This window comes from Labrus bergylta, chromosome 6 (assembly GCF_963930695.1).
Source record: "Labrus bergylta chromosome 6, fLabBer1.1, whole genome shotgun sequence".
NCBI classification, from domain to species: Eukaryota; Metazoa; Chordata; class Actinopteri; order Labriformes; family Labridae; genus Labrus; species Labrus bergylta.
The window spans coordinates 823,420-838,872 of NC_089200.1; the positions used below are offsets into that span (position 1 = coordinate 823,420).

Genomic DNA, 15,453 nt, shown 5'->3' on the forward strand with positions numbered 1-15,453 from the left:
CAAACTATTCAGAGGCTTCTCTTCAAGATTCAAGAGGAGAGTTCAGAGGAACATCTTTAAATACAAACATCTGGACAGAGTGTTTTAAACACATCATACACAGTTGTTGGCGTTCTCTCTGGGCGTGGTTTCCTGCTGCTCTGAACGAGAAACTTGGGCGAGACTAGAACCTGACGTCGGGTTGTGCCGACGTATCAGAGCTAAGCATTGAGCAAAGCTGTAGGACACGCCCACCAGGAAGCTCATTCAAGGACACGCCCACCAGGAAGCTCATTCAAGGACACGCCCACCAGAAAGCTCACTACAAATTTCACTTGGACTGCAAACAGAGCTGGCCAATCAGAGGAAAGTGGGCAAGTTGGGAGGCGGGGCCTTAAAGAGACAGGCAGAGGCTGAAATGAGAGATCAGATAAATTTGAGTTTTTTTAGCATCTCACACCAGACTGACATCTTTTAGAAGAATTTTTTAGAGACTGCTAGACGCAATCCGTTGATTGGTCGAAAGAATCGTCACTTTCCGCTTGAAAGCGGTAATAAAGGACAAACACAAAACCCGCCATGTTTAAATAAACCGTATAGAGAATCACTGTTTTTGTTCTTTTGCGACTCCGCCTCATGGACGACCTCGGAGGTGCTGACCTCTGCTGGGCGTCTCCTTCTTCTTCTTCATCGAGCTTTATAGAGAGATAAGGCCGTGCATAGAGACAGATACCGACAGAGAGAGAGAGGGGAATGACATGCGGGAAAGGAGCCACAAGTCGGATTTGAACCTACTCCATGTACGGAGGACTACTGCCTCCGTACATGGGGCGCGAGCGCACTAACAGCTAGGCTAATGGCGCCTCCTCCTTCGTTGAATTTATTGCACTGCTATGATGTCATGCTATTACGTAGCTGACAATGCTATCGCTATCCAGCTGACTCTGCTTCGGGGGTAAGGGAACGTTTAGTTGTGGAATTGAAGCTCGATCAGGGTTTACCGTACCGAACTGTAACAGACCGCTTGGTGGAACGTGGCTGAAGTTGATGATGTCATTTAAGACCTTCGTGGAGACTGTACGGGGTTTCCTCCTGAAACCAGACTGGAAGTCATTAAGATAACATGTACTCCTTAAAGCCCGTTCAGTACCCCGACTGAAACAGAAAGTCTGTAACGGGTTGGGCTTCATGGATCTCCTCTTAACCCTGATAGAGCTGCTGAGTAAACATGGAGTCCCAGCAGAGGAGGGGGAGGCATAGCGCTGGGCGAGCAGATAAAGGTGTTTCCTGTGGATCACTGTAAGCTTTGTGACTCTGAGTCAAACATTAACAGATGTGTGCTGACCTCCGGTTACACCTGACAACACCTGAGACACACACTTACTCTCTGCTGTCAGATCAGCTCACACACTCTGGAGCTGGACATTCTGCTGTTTGTCTTTCAACGTTTAAAAAAGAAATCTTTTTGTTTTTCATCGGTCCGATCAGACGCAGCGATGGAGAAACTCGGTGTGGTCATTTCCTGCTTGTTGATGACGGTCGGGGCGGTGACGGCGCAGACAGGTACGACCTTTACAAACTCTTTAAATCCACATTTCTACAGCTAATCAGTCGGTCAGATTATCAGCTAAAAACACCTCGCTGTGCGTCGAGTCAGAGGGGGCGTGTGCACAGACATGGAATCTAAATCTGGTTTAAAGATCAAACATTAAACTTTAAACTTTTAAATACAAACTGGTATGAGACTGAAGTACAACACAGAGGAGCATGACAATAAATTATGTTAAAAATGAACTTCACCTCAAATGGTTTGAATGATAATCTTTATTTAAAGGAGCAGCCTAGTGTTTGAAATGGGTACTGCAGTCTGAAATCAAAACATTGTAGAGAGCTGTCTCCCATCACAAAGACAAACACACACACACACACACACACACACACACACACACACACACACACACACACACACACACACACACACACACACACACACACACACACACACACACACACACACACACATTGATGTTAATAAATATAATCAATCATTCATTATTTGTATATTCATAACAAGACGCTTTACTAAAGAACAGATGTGATCATATGCAGGAGTGATTTCTCCTTTGTGTTGCTCTCGTTCCTGTTGTCCACTCGTCCTCTCCGCTGAGCAGGCCGTGCATGAACGAGGAAGGCGGTGGTTGTGGGGACGACAGTCTGATGATGGAGGCTGGGCGTCAGGGGCGATATTAGACTTCAGTCATTCTGAACCCGTAAACACGATCTGTTGACTTTCTGACTCACTTAAGTGCTTGTTGGTTAATAATTCACTCTGAGAATAAAGAGCCCATGAGGAAGTACTCGTTCCTGTTAATATCATAATAGAGCTTTTTTTATACAGCTTTATTAGCCCTCTAACAACAGAGGTCAAAAATAAAACCTGCTGCTTTTTATCTGTCTGAAGATCTTTTTTCCCTACACACAAATGTTCATTAAAGGGGGGTCACACATTCTCTAAAATCCACTTCTCCATGTTCCTCTAGCTCTAACATGTGTCTCTAGTCCGTCTATAAACCCCCCAATGATGAGAAAAGTCCATCCTCTCCATCTTCTGCCTGCTCCACTTTTCAGAAAATGTGTGCTCAAACAGGCTGTTTGGAGATTTTCCCTTCATGACATCACAAAGGGCAGTAGCCCCTCCCCCAGGTGGGTGACACTCCCACAGCTAGGTGTTTGTTCTGCCCTCTGAGTCTGCCTTCTCACCGTAAACAATAAGACATGGAGCGAGAAAAGACCGAGTACACCCAAGCCCTTCCAGAGAGGGGGCGTGGTCAGACACAGCTCATTTACATATTTAAAGGTACAGACACAGAAACAGCCTGTTCTGAGCAGGGCTGAAATAGAGGGGTTTATAGACATGATCAAATACAGGATCAGAGTGGATTTAGAACAACAAACTTCACACACATGTTTTGAGGAGCTCTGAGACTTATTTAAACTGAAGAAGAGGAGGAGAATATGTCACCTTTAAATAAAAAATTAAACTCATATTCACTAAAAATATAGCAACAAAACAGCATTATTTTTTAAATGTATTTTTAAACGTAGAGTTTACTGGAAACTTTAACTTCTGCTAACTTTGAGTTCTGTTAACGTCTAAACCCTGGTGAGATGTATCACAGGCGACCTGAGCGAGAGCACAGCGCCCCCTGTACTCTACAGAGCTTATGAAATAACGAGCTGAACGCCCGTCTCCCAGCGGGCTTTTATTTTGAAAACCTACATGAGGGTGTTCTGGAGTGCCACTAAAACAGTTTCTGTTATTTGTCGGTTTCAGAGATGATATAAACTTTGATTTCTTTGTTGTTGTCTCAGTTCAGCCCAGCGAGCGTCTGCTCCCTCAGTGGCTCACCGGGATCATCGCCCTCGTCGGGTTCCTCTTCCTCACCTTCGTCGTCTTCCTGATGAAGAAGGCGTGGTGTGACGAGTCCGGCAGGTGAGTGAAACTGTGAAGAGCAGGGAGGTCATTACATCTTTCCTCAACCTTCAACTGAACGCCAAGTCAAATTGTCAATGATGTCATTCCCCCCCCCCCCCTTACACTGGAGGTCATCTCATGAACTCTTCACATGTTTATGCAGGAAAAAGAGTTCGGCTGAGGCAGTGACTGAAGAAAACTCGTATGAGACGAGTCTGGACCTGGTCAGGTACGAACACCAGATCACTTCCTGCTTTAACAGCTGATTGATGACGCTGTAGGTACCAGATGTGCTCGCCGTCCTGCGCCTGCTAGTGACATCATACAATATGAAATTTTATTTGCGATAACGAGGCATAGTACTACGCTTCCCACGATCATAGAGTGTTTCTGATTGGTTAAGCCTGCTGTTACCATGGCAATGTGTACTGCCCCTCTGCGCCGTATGCCAACAGATAAGTCCCGCTAGCAGGCTAGCTAACAGGAAATGTACTAGCCTAATATCCTCGTCATGCCGCAGTGAATGGTAAATGGACTTGAGCTTATATAGCGTCTTCTGACTACTCAAAATGTTTTTACACTGCAGGTCACACCCACCCATTCACACACTGATGGTAGTCGTCACTATGTAGTATCATCCATCAGAAGTAACTTATCCATTCATACACCGCCACCGAAGCAGCGGGAGCAATTCAGGGTGAAGTGTCTTGCCTAAGGACACATCAGACATGTTGGCCAGCTGGGGATTGAACCCTCAACCTTCCGGTTGAGAGGCGACGACACTACCAACTGAGCCACAGCCGCCCTATGTAGCTTATATTTATACAAACTACAAGACAGTACAACACTTACTAACGGTATAAAAACTATAACAACGACAAAAGTTACTCTTAAGAAGACACGATATAATTTGCAATGGATTGTGGGATGAAAATCATGTACACAGTCTTTTAGTCTTTTTTACGTTTTTTAATGTCGTTTTGGTGCCGATCACATTGAGTGACGTCACCAGCAGGCGCAGGACCCCGAGCACATCTGGTACCTACAGCGTCTACATGTGAATGTGTTCCGATGTTTCTGCAGGAGGAAAACGGAAATGAGACAGGAAGAGTCCGAGACAGAAAACATCTACGAGATCACTCTGGACCTGGTCAGGTAGGAACATCAGACACAGGTTGTTTTATTTATTTAAAGTCAGGGTTGGTCATTTCCTCCACTTCTTCAGATTCTGGTGTAAATTGTCTTTAGGTCCTGACAGACATTAATAACTCATGTTCTCTGAAACAGGAACAAAGAAAATCCATCATCTGTATCAGTTTGTAAGTCTGTAAAAACTTCAACCAATGTCTGCCACGAGGTACCAATCTGATGAACCAATCAGACGCCTCCCTGTCTCCCTGCTCTACCTCTTGTTTATACTGTGAGTTTACTGACCGCTGAATGAGACATGAGACGACGGAGTTTCTACACAATGACAGAGATGAGCTGAGATGGCAGACAGAGCACTGAGGGAATGCTACTTTCAAAATCATGCTAGTTTTTCCAAAATGGCCAACCCTGTCTTTAACTCTTTGGATTTGGATCCTTAAATGAGAGTTTAAAGGAGCAGTAAGTAACTCTGACACCTGGTGTTCAAAATGAGTACTGCAGTCCAAACTCAAAACATTAGAGAGCGCTGACATCATAAATAAAAAGGTGACGTCACATAAAAGTGATTTTTATGATTGTGCACACCTTATCTCCTCACCTCGTGTGTGTTTTCGGTCGATCAGGAACGACGACAGGAACGCCTTCAACAACCACGCGTTTGAAAACACAGAGGAAAAGGTGACCTCCATGTGACCGTGCTGCAGCGATCCTATTGGCTGATGTCCTCTCCAACCCTTCACAAAATCGAAACTTCACTACAACACGTCCTGCAAAAAAAATAAAAATGAAATTGTCTTTTTGTTAAAATTATGTCTTTGTTTCATTGTACCTGTTGTCCCAGGTGGGCGGAGCTTACTGTACAGAACGTCAGATATCCGCCATGTTGAAATATCTTCTTTAAATGTTTGTTTCTCTGATTTTTCATCTTGAAGCGCAGACAAAACTCATTTAGAAGAATCACAGAGATGATTTTAAAGATGATGACCTGTTACTGTTGTTTGTTTTTCTCGCTCTCTTCTCCTCGCAGACGACCAGGTGATAAAACACGAGGTCGTCTGTCAGGTGATCTGTGAGCTGAGTAATAAATGATCTTTTCTAACAAAGTGCTGAGTCGACTCTCATTACTGATCCATGAAACAAAACGTCTGCCATTAATTATTAATCACAACATTTAACTGAAAAACAGCTGTTAGTTTGGTGTGTTTAAGGACAGTGGGACACTTCAGTGTCTGTGGTTAGTTCACTGCCTGTAAAAACAGTGGGACAGCGGAGTGTCTGTGGTTAGTTCACTGCCTGTAAAAACAGTGGGACAGCAGAGTGTCTGTGGTTAGTTCACCGCCTGTAAAAACAGTGGGAATGCGGAGTGTCTGTGGTTAGTTCACCGCCTGTAAAAACAGTGGGAATGCGGAGTGTCTGTGGTTAGTTCACCGCCTGTAAAAACAGTGGGAATGCGGAGTGTCTGTGGTTAGTTCACTGCCTGTAAAAACAGTGGGACAGCGGATTGTCTGTGGTTAGTTCACCGCCTGTAAAAACAGTGGGAATGCGGAGTGTCTGTGGTTAGTTCACTGCCTGTAAAAACAGTGGGACAGCGGAGTGTCTGTGGTTAGTTCACTGCCTGTAAAAACAGTGGGAATGCGGAGTGTCTGTGGTTAGTTCACTGCCTGTAAAAACAGTGGGACAGCGGAGTGTCTGTGGTTAGTTCACCGCCTGTAAAAACAGTGGGAATGCGGAGTGTCTGTGGTTAGTTCACTGCCTGTAAAAAAAAGTCGGAAGCAGAGCATCTGTGGTGAGTTCACTGCCTGTAAAAAAAGTCGGACAGCGGAGCGTCTGTGGTTAGTTCACTGCCTGTAAAAACAGTGGGACAGCGGAGTGTCTGTGGTTAGTTCACTGCCTGTAAAAACAGTGGGACAGCGGAGTGTCTGTGGTTAGTTCACCGCCTGTAAAAACAGTGGGAATGCGGAGTGTCTGTGGTTAGTTCACCGCCTGTAAAAACAGTGGGAATGCGGAGTGTCTGTGGTTAGTTCACTGCCTGTAAAAAAAAGTCGGAAGCAGAGCATCTGTGGTGAGTTCACTGCCTGTAAAAAAAGTCGGACAGCGGAGCGTCTGTGGTGAGTTCACTGCCTGTAAAAACAGTGGGACAGCGGAGCGTCTGTGGTGAGTTCACTTCCTGTAAAAACAGTGGGACAGTGGAGCGTCTGTGGTTAGTTCACTGCCTGTGAAAACCGTGGGACAGCGGAGTGTCTGTGGTTAGTTCACTGCCTGTGAAAACCGTGGGACAGCGGAGCGTCTGTGGTGAGTTCACTGCCTGTAAAAAAAAGTCAGACAGGGGCGCGCTGGTGGCGCAGTGGCAGGGCGTGCGTCCCATTCCCCGTTCTCTCTCTCCCTGGTTTCAGACTCTATCCACTGTCCTCTCTCTCTCTCTGGTTTCAGACTCTATCCACTGTCCTCTCTCTCTCTGGTTTCAGACTCTATCCACTGTCCTCTCTCTCTCTCTGGTTTCTGACTCTATCCACTGTCCTCTCTCTCTGGTTTCTGACTCTATCCACTGTCCTCTCTCTCTCTGGTTTCTGACTCTATCCACTGTCCTCTCTCTCTCTCTGGTTTCTGACTCTATCCACTGTCCTCTCTCTCTGGTTTCAGACTCTATCCACTGTCCTCTCTCTCTCTGGTTTCTGACTCTATCCACTGTCCTCTCTCTCTCTCTGGTTTCTGACTCTATCCACTGTCCTCTCTCTCTGGTTTCAGACTCTATCCACTGTCCTCTCTCTCTCTGGTTTCTGACTCTATCCACTGTCCTCTCTCTCTCTCTGGTTTCTGACTCTATCCACTGTCCTCTCTCTCTGGTTTCAGACTCTATCCACTGTCCTCTCTCTCTCTGGTTTCTGACTCTATCCACTGTCCTCTCTCTCTCTGGTTTCAGACTCTATCCACTGTCCTCTCTCTCTCTCTGGTTTCTGACTCTATCCACTGTCCTCTCTCTCTCTGGTTTCAGACTCTATCCACTGTCCTCTCTCTCTGGTTTCAGACTCTATCCACTGTCCTCTCTCTCTGGTTTCAGACTCTATCCACTGTCCTCTCTCTCTGGTTTCAGACTCTATCCACTGTCCTCTCTCTCTCCCTGGTTTCTGACTCTATCCACTGTCCTCTCTCTCTCTGGTTTCTGACTCTATCCACTGTCCTCTCTCTCTCTGGTTTCAGACTCTATCCACTGTCCTCTCTCTCTCTCTGGTTTCCGACTCTATCCACTGTCCTCTCTCTCTGGTTTCAGACTCTATCCACTGTCCTCTCTCTCTCTCTGGTTTCTGACTCTATCCACTGTCCTCTCTCTCTCTCTGGTTTCTGACTCTATCCACTGTCCTCTCTCTCTCTCTGGTTTCTGACTCTATCCACTGTCCTCTCTCTCTCTCTGGTTTCTGACTCTATCCACTGTCCTCTCTCTCTGGTTTCAGACTCTATCCACTGTCCTCTCTCTCTCTCTGGTTTCTGACTCTATCCACTGTCCTCTCTCTCTGGTTTCAGACTCTATCCACTGTCCTCTCTCTCTCTCTGGTTTCTGACTCTATCCACTGTCCTCTCTCTCTCTCTGGTTTCTGACTCTATCCACTGTCCTCTCTCTCTGGTTTCAGACTCTATCCACTGTCCTCTCTCTCTCTGGTTTCTGACTCTATCCACTGTCCTCTCTCTCTCTCTGGTTTCAGACTCTATCCACTGTCCTCTCTCTCTGGTTTCTGACTCTATCCACTGTCCTCTCTCTCTGGTTTCAGACTCTATCCACTGTCCTCTCTCTCTCTCTGGTTTCAGACTCTATCCACTGTCCTCTCTCTCTGGTTTCAGACTCTATCCACTGTCCTCTCTCTCTCTCTGGTTTCTGACTCTATCCACTGTCCTCTCTCTCTCTGGTTTCAGACTCTATCCACTGTCCTCTCTCTCTCTCTGGTTTCTGACTCTATCCACTGTCCTCTCTCTCTCTCTCTGGTTTCTGACTCTATCCACTGTCCTCTCTCTCTCTGGTTTCAGACTCTATCCACTGTCCTCTCTCTCTCTCTGGTTTCTGACTCTATCCACTGTCCTCTCTCTCTCTGGTTTCTGACTCTATCCACTGTCCTCTCTCCCTGGTTTCAGACTCTATCCACTGTCCTCTCTCTCTCTGGTTTCAGACTCTATCCACTGTCCTCTCTCTCTCTCTCTCTGGTTTCTGACTCTATCCACTGTCCTCTCTCTCTCTCTCTGGTTTCTGACTCTATCCACTGTCCTCTCTCTCTCTGGTTTCAGACTCTATCCACTGTCCTCTCTCTCTCTGGTTTCAGACTCTATCCACTGTCTTCTCTCTCTCTGGTTTCAGACTCTATCCACTGTCCTCTCTCTCTCTGGTTTCTGACTCTATCCACTGTCCTCTCTCTCTCTCTGGTTTCAGACTCTATCCACTGTCCTCTCTCTCTCCCTGGTTTCAGACTCTATCCACTGTCCTCTCTCTCTCTGGTTTCTGACTCTATCCACTGTCCTCTCTCTCTCTCTGGTTTCTGACTCTATCCACTGTCCTCTCTCTCTCTGGTTTCTGACTCTATCCACTGTCCTCTCTCTCTCTCTGGTTTCAGACTCTATCCACTGTCCTCTCTCTCTCCCTGGTTTCAGACTCTATCCACTGTCCTCTCTCTCTCCCTGGTTTCAGACTCTATCCACTGTCCTCTCTCTCTCTGGTTTCTGACTCTATCCACTGTCCTCTCTCTCTCTCTGGTTTCAGACTCTATCCACTGTCCTCTCTCTCTCCCTGGTTTCAGACTCTATCCACTGTCCTCTCTCTCTCTGGTTTCTGACTCTATCCACTGTCCTCTCTCTCTCTCTGGTTTCTGACTCTATCCACTGTCCTCTCTCTCTCTGGTTTCTGACTCTATCCACTGTCCTCTCTCTCTCTCTGGTTTCTGACTCTATCCACTGTCCTCTCTCTCTCCCTGGTTTCAGACTCTATCCACTGTCCTCTCTCTCTCCCTGGTTTCAGACTCTATCCACTGTCCTCTCTCTGCATTAAAGACATGAAAAGCCCAAAATAAATTTTAAAAAAAGTCGGTCAGCAGAGTGTCTGTGTTGAGTTCACTGCCTGTAAAAACAGTGGGACAGCGGAGCGTCTGTGGTGAGTTCACTGCCTGTGATAACAGTGGGACAGCGGAGCGTCTGTGGTGAGTTCACTGCCTGTGATAACAGTGGGACAGCGGAGCGTCTGTGGTGAGTTCACTTCCTGTAAAAACAGTGGGACAGTGGAGCGTCTGTGGTTAGTTCACTGCCTGTGAAAACCGTGGGACAGCGGAGTGTCTGTGGTTAGTTCACTGCCTGTGAAAACCGTGGGACAGCGGAGCGTCTGTGGTGAGTTCACTGCCTGTAAAAAAAAGTCAGACAGGGGCGCGCTGGTGGCGCAGTGGCAGGGCGTGCGTCCCATTCCCCGCTCTCTCTCTCCCTGGTTTCAGACTCTATCCACTGTCCTCTCTCTCTCTCTGGTTTCAGACTCTATCCACTGTCCTCTCTCTCTCTGGTTTCAGACTCTATCCACTGTCCTCTCTCTCTCTCTGGTTTCTGACTCTATCCACTGTCCTCTCTCTCTGGTTTCTGACTCTATCCACTGTCCTCTCTCTCTCTGGTTTCTGACTCTATCCACTGTCCTCTCTCTCTCTCTGGTTTCTGACTCTATCCACTGTCCTCTCTCTCTGGTTTCAGACTCTATCCACTGTCCTCTCTCTCTCTGGTTTCTGACTCTATCCACTGTCCTCTCTCTCTCTCTGGTTTCTGACTCTATCCACTGTCCTCTCTCTCTGGTTTCAGACTCTATCCACTGTCCTCTCTCTCTCTGGTTTCTGACTCTATCCACTGTCCTCTCTCTCTCTCTGGTTTCTGACTCTATCCACTGTCCTCTCTCTCTCTGGTTTCAGACTCTATCCACTGTCCTCTCTCTCTGGTTTCAGACTCTATCCACTGTCCTCTCTCTCTCTGGTTTCTGACTCTATCCACTGTCCTCTCTCTCTCTGGTTTCAGACTCTATCCACTGTCCTCTCTCTCTCTCTGGTTTCCGACTCTATCCACTGTCCTCTCTCTCTGGTTTCAGACTCTATCCACTGTCCTCTCTCTCTCTCTGGTTTCTGACTCTATCCACTGTCCTCTCTCTCTCTCTGGTTTCTGACTCTATCCACTGTCCTCTCTCTCTCTCTGGTTTCTGACTCTATCCACTGTCCTCTCTCTCTCTCTGGTTTCTGACTCTATCCACTGTCCTCTCTCTCTGGTTTCAGACTCTATCCACTGTCCTCTCTCTCTCTCTGGTTTCTGACTCTATCCACTGTCCTCTCTCTCTGGTTTCAGACTCTATCCACTGTCCTCTCTCTCTCTCTGGTTTCTGACTCTATCCACTGTCCTCTCTCTCTCTCTGGTTTCTGACTCTATCCACTGTCCTCTCTCTCTGGTTTCAGACTCTATCCACTGTCCTCTCTCTCTCTGGTTTCTGACTCTATCCACTGTCCTCTCTCTCTCTCTGGTTTCAGACTCTATCCACTGTCCTCTCTCTCTGGTTTCTGACTCTATCCACTGTCCTCTCTCTCTGGTTTCAGACTCTATCCACTGTCCTCTCTCTCTCTCTGGTTTCAGACTCTATCCACTGTCCTCTCTCTCTGGTTTCAGACTCTATCCACTGTCCTCTCTCTCTCTCTGGTTTCTGACTCTATCCACTGTCCTCTCTCTCTCTGGTTTCAGACTCTATCCACTGTCCTCTCTCTCTCTCTGGTTTCTGACTCTATCCACTGTCCTCTCTCTCTCTCTCTGGTTTCTGACTCTATCCACTGTCCTCTCTCTCTCTGGTTTCAGACTCTATCCACTGTCCTCTCTCTCTCTCTGGTTTCTGACTCTATCCACTGTCCTCTCTCTCTCTCTGGTTTCTGACTCTATCCACTGTCCTCTCTCTCTCTCTGGTTTCTGACTCTATCCACTGTCCTCTCTCTCTCTGGTTTCAGACTCTATCCACTGTCCTCTCTCTCTCTCTGGTTTCAGACTCTATCCACTGTCCTCTCTCTCTCTCTGGTTTCTGACTCTATCCACTGTCCTCTCTCTCTCTCTGGTTTCAGACTCTATCCACTGTCCTCTCTCTCTCTCTGGTTTCTGACTCTATCCACTGTCCTCTCTCTCTCTCTCTGGTTTCTGACTCTATCCACTGTCCTCTCTCTCTCTGGTTTCAGACTCTATCCACTGTCCTCTCTCTCTCTCTGGTTTCTGACTCTATCCACTGTCCTCTCTCTCTCTGGTTTCTGACTCTATCCACTGTCCTCTCTCCCTGGTTTCAGACTCTATCCACTGTCCTCTCTCTCTCTGGTTTCAGACTCTATCCACTGTCCTCTCTCTCTCTCTCTCTGGTTTCTGACTCTATCCACTGTCCTCTCTCTCTCTCTCTGGTTTCTGACTCTATCCACTGTCCTCTCTCTCTCTGGTTTCAGACTCTATCCACTGTCCTCTCTCTCTCTGGTTTCAGACTCTATCCACTGTCTTCTCTCTCTCTGGTTTCAGACTCTATCCACTGTCCTCTCTCTCTCTGGTTTCTGACTCTATCCACTGTCCTCTCTCTCTCTCTGGTTTCAGACTCTATCCACTGTCCTCTCTCTCTCCCTGGTTTCAGACTCTATCCACTGTCCTCTCTCTCTCTGGTTTCTGACTCTATCCACTGTCCTCTCTCTCTCTCTGGTTTCTGACTCTATCCACTGTCCTCTCTCTCTCTGGTTTCTGACTCTATCCACTGTCCTCTCTCTCTCTCTGGTTTCAGACTCTATCCACTGTCCTCTCTCTCTCCCTGGTTTCAGACTCTATCCACTGTCCTCTCTCTCTCCCTGGTTTCAGACTCTATCCACTGTCCTCTCTCTCTCCCTGGTTTCAGACTCTATCCACTGTCCTCTCTCTGCATTAAAGACATGAAAAGCCCAAAATAAATTTTAAAAAAAGTCGGTCAGCAGAGTGTCTGTGTTGAGTTCACTGCCTGTAAAAACAGTGGGACAGCGGAGCGTCTGTGGTGAGTTCACTGCCTGTGATAACAGTGGGACAGCGGAGCGTCTGTGGTGAGTTCACTGCCTGTGATAACAGTGGGACAGCGGAGCGTCTGTGGTGAGTTCACTTCCTGTAAAAACAGTGGGACAGTGGAGCGTCTGTGGTTAGTTCACTGCCTGTGAAAACCGTGGGACAGCGGAGTGTCTGTGGTTAGTTCACTGCCTGTGAAAACCGTGGGACAGCGGAGCGTCTGTGGTGAGTTCACTGCCTGTAAAAAAAAGTCAGACAGGGGCGCGCTGGTGGCGCAGTGGCAGGGCGTGCGTCCCATTCCCCGCTCTCTCTCTCCCTGGTTTCAGACTCTATCCACTGTCCTCTCTCTCTCTCTGGTTTCAGACTCTATCCACTGTCCTCTCTCTCTCTGGTTTCAGACTCTATCCACTGTCCTCTCTCTCTCTCTGGTTTCTGACTCTATCCACTGTCCTCTCTCTCTGGTTTCTGACTCTATCCACTGTCCTCTCTCTCTCTGGTTTCTGACTCTATCCACTGTCCTCTCTCTCTCTCTGGTTTCTGACTCTATCCACTGTCCTCTCTCTCTGGTTTCAGACTCTATCCACTGTCCTCTCTCTCTCTGGTTTCTGACTCTATCCACTGTCCTCTCTCTCTCTCTGGTTTCTGACTCTATCCACTGTCCTCTCTCTCTGGTTTCAGACTCTATCCACTGTCCTCTCTCTCTCTGGTTTCTGACTCTATCCACTGTCCTCTCTCTCTCTCTGGTTTCTGACTCTATCCACTGTCCTCTCTCTCTGGTTTCAGACTCTATCCACTGTCCTCTCTCTCTCTGGTTTCTGACTCTATCCACTGTCCTCTCTCTCTCTGGTTTCAGACTCTATCCACTGTCCTCTCTCTCTCTCTGGTTTCTGACTCTATCCACTGTCCTCTCTCTCTCTGGTTTCAGACTCTATCCACTGTCCTCTCTCTCTGGTTTCAGACTCTATCCACTGTCCTCTCTCTCTCTGGTTTCTGACTCTATCCACTGTCCTCTCTCTCTCTGGTTTCAGACTCTATCCACTGTCCTCTCTCTCTCTCTGGTTTCCGACTCTATCCACTGTCCTCTCTCTCTGGTTTCCGACTCTATCCACTGTCCTCTCTCTCTCTCTGGTTTCTGACTCTATCCACTGTCCTCTCTCTCTCTCTGGTTTCTGACTCTATCCACTGTCCTCTCTCTCTCTCTGGTTTCTGACTCTATCCACTGTCCTCTCTCTCTCTCTGGTTTCTGACTCTATCCACTGTCCTCTCTCTCTGGTTTCAGACTCTATCCACTGTCCTCTCTCTCTCTCTGGTTTCTGACTCTATCCACTGTCCTCTCTCTCTCTCTGGTTTCTGACTCTATCCACTGTCCTCTCTCTCTGGTTTCAGACTCTATCCACTGTCCTCTCTCTCTCTGGTTTCTGACTCTATCCACTGTCCTCTCTCTCTCTCTGGTTTCAGACTCTATCCACTGTCCTCTCTCTCTGGTTTCTGACTCTATCCACTGTCCTCTCTCTCTGGTTTCAGACTCTATCCACTGTCCTCTCTCTCTCTCTGGTTTCAGACTCTATCCACTGTCCTCTCTCTCTGGTTTCAGACTCTATCCACTGTCCTCTCTCTCTCTCTGGTTTCTGACTCTATCCACTGTCCTCTCTCTCTCTGGTTTCAGACTCTATCCACTGTCCTCTCTCTCTCTCTGGTTTCTGACTCTATCCACTGTCCTCTCTCTCTCTCTCTGGTTTCTGACTCTATCCACTGTCCTCTCTCTCTCTGGTTTCAGACTCTATCCACTGTCCTCTCTCTCTCTCTGGTTTCTGACTCTATCCACTGTCCTCTCTCTCTCTGGTTTCTGACTCTATCCACTGTCCTCTCTCCCTGGTTTCAGACTCTATCCACTGTCCTCTCTCTCTCTGGTTTCAGACTCTATCCACTGTCCTCTCTCTCTCTCTCTCTGGTTTCAGACTCTATCCACTGTCCTCTCTCTCTCTCTCTCTGGTTTCAGACTCTATCCACTGTCCTCTCTCTCTCTGGTTTCAGACTCTATCCACTGTCTTCTCTCTCTCTGGTTTCAGACTCTATCCACTGTCCTCTCTCTCTCTGGTTTCTGACTCTATCCACTGTCCTCTCTCTCTCTCTGGTTTCAGACTCTATCCACTGTCCTCTCTCTCTCCCTGGTTTCAGACTCTATCCACTGTCCTCTCTCTCTCTGGTTTCAGACTCTATCCACTGTCCTCTCTCTCTCTGGTTTCTGACTCTATCCACTGTCCTCTCTCTCTCTCTGGTTTCAGACTCTATCCACTGTCCTCTCTCTCTCCCTGGTTTCAGACTCTATCCACTGTCTTCTCTCTCTCTGGTTTCAGACTCTATCCACTGTCCTCTCTCTCTCCCTGGTTTCTGACTCTATCCACTGTCCTCTCTCTCTCTGGTTTCAGACTCTATCCACTGTCCTCTCTCTCTCCCTGGTTTCAGACTCTATCCACTGTCCTCTCTCTGCATTAAAGACATGAAAAGCCCAAAATAAATTTTAAAAAAAGTCGGTCAGCAGAGTGTCTGTGTTGAGTTCACTGCCTGTAAAAACAGTGGGACAGCGGAGCGTCTGTGGTGAGTTCACTGCCTGTGATAACAGTGGGACAGCGGAGCGTCTGTGGTGAGTTCACTGCCTGTGATAACAGTGGGACAGCGGAGCGTCTGTGGTGAGTTCACTGCCTGTGAAAACAGTGGGACAGCAGAACGTCTGTGTTGAGTTCACTGCCTGTAAAAACAGTGGGACAGCGGAGCGTCTGTGGTTTAGTGCTCTAAATCAAACACTGCAGCAGGTC

At 47.5% G+C, this 15,453-nt stretch overlaps 1 protein-coding gene across 1 annotated transcript; it reads left to right on the forward strand.

Moving 5' to 3' along the window:
- The first annotated feature begins 502 nt into the window (after window positions 1–502).
- Window positions 503–5,706, forward strand: pdzk1ip1 (PDZK1 interacting protein 1). The gene is made up of 5 exons (XM_020657261.3): window positions 503–1,542; window positions 3,352–3,472; window positions 3,618–3,683; window positions 4,538–4,609; window positions 5,227–5,706. The coding sequence occupies exons 1-5, from the start codon at window positions 1,476–1,478 to the stop codon at window positions 5,294–5,296; spliced, it is 396 nt and encodes a 131-aa protein (XP_020512917.1). The 5' UTR covers window positions 503–1,475; the 3' UTR covers window positions 5,297–5,706.
- The last annotated feature ends 9,747 nt before the right edge of the window (window positions 5,707–15,453 follow it).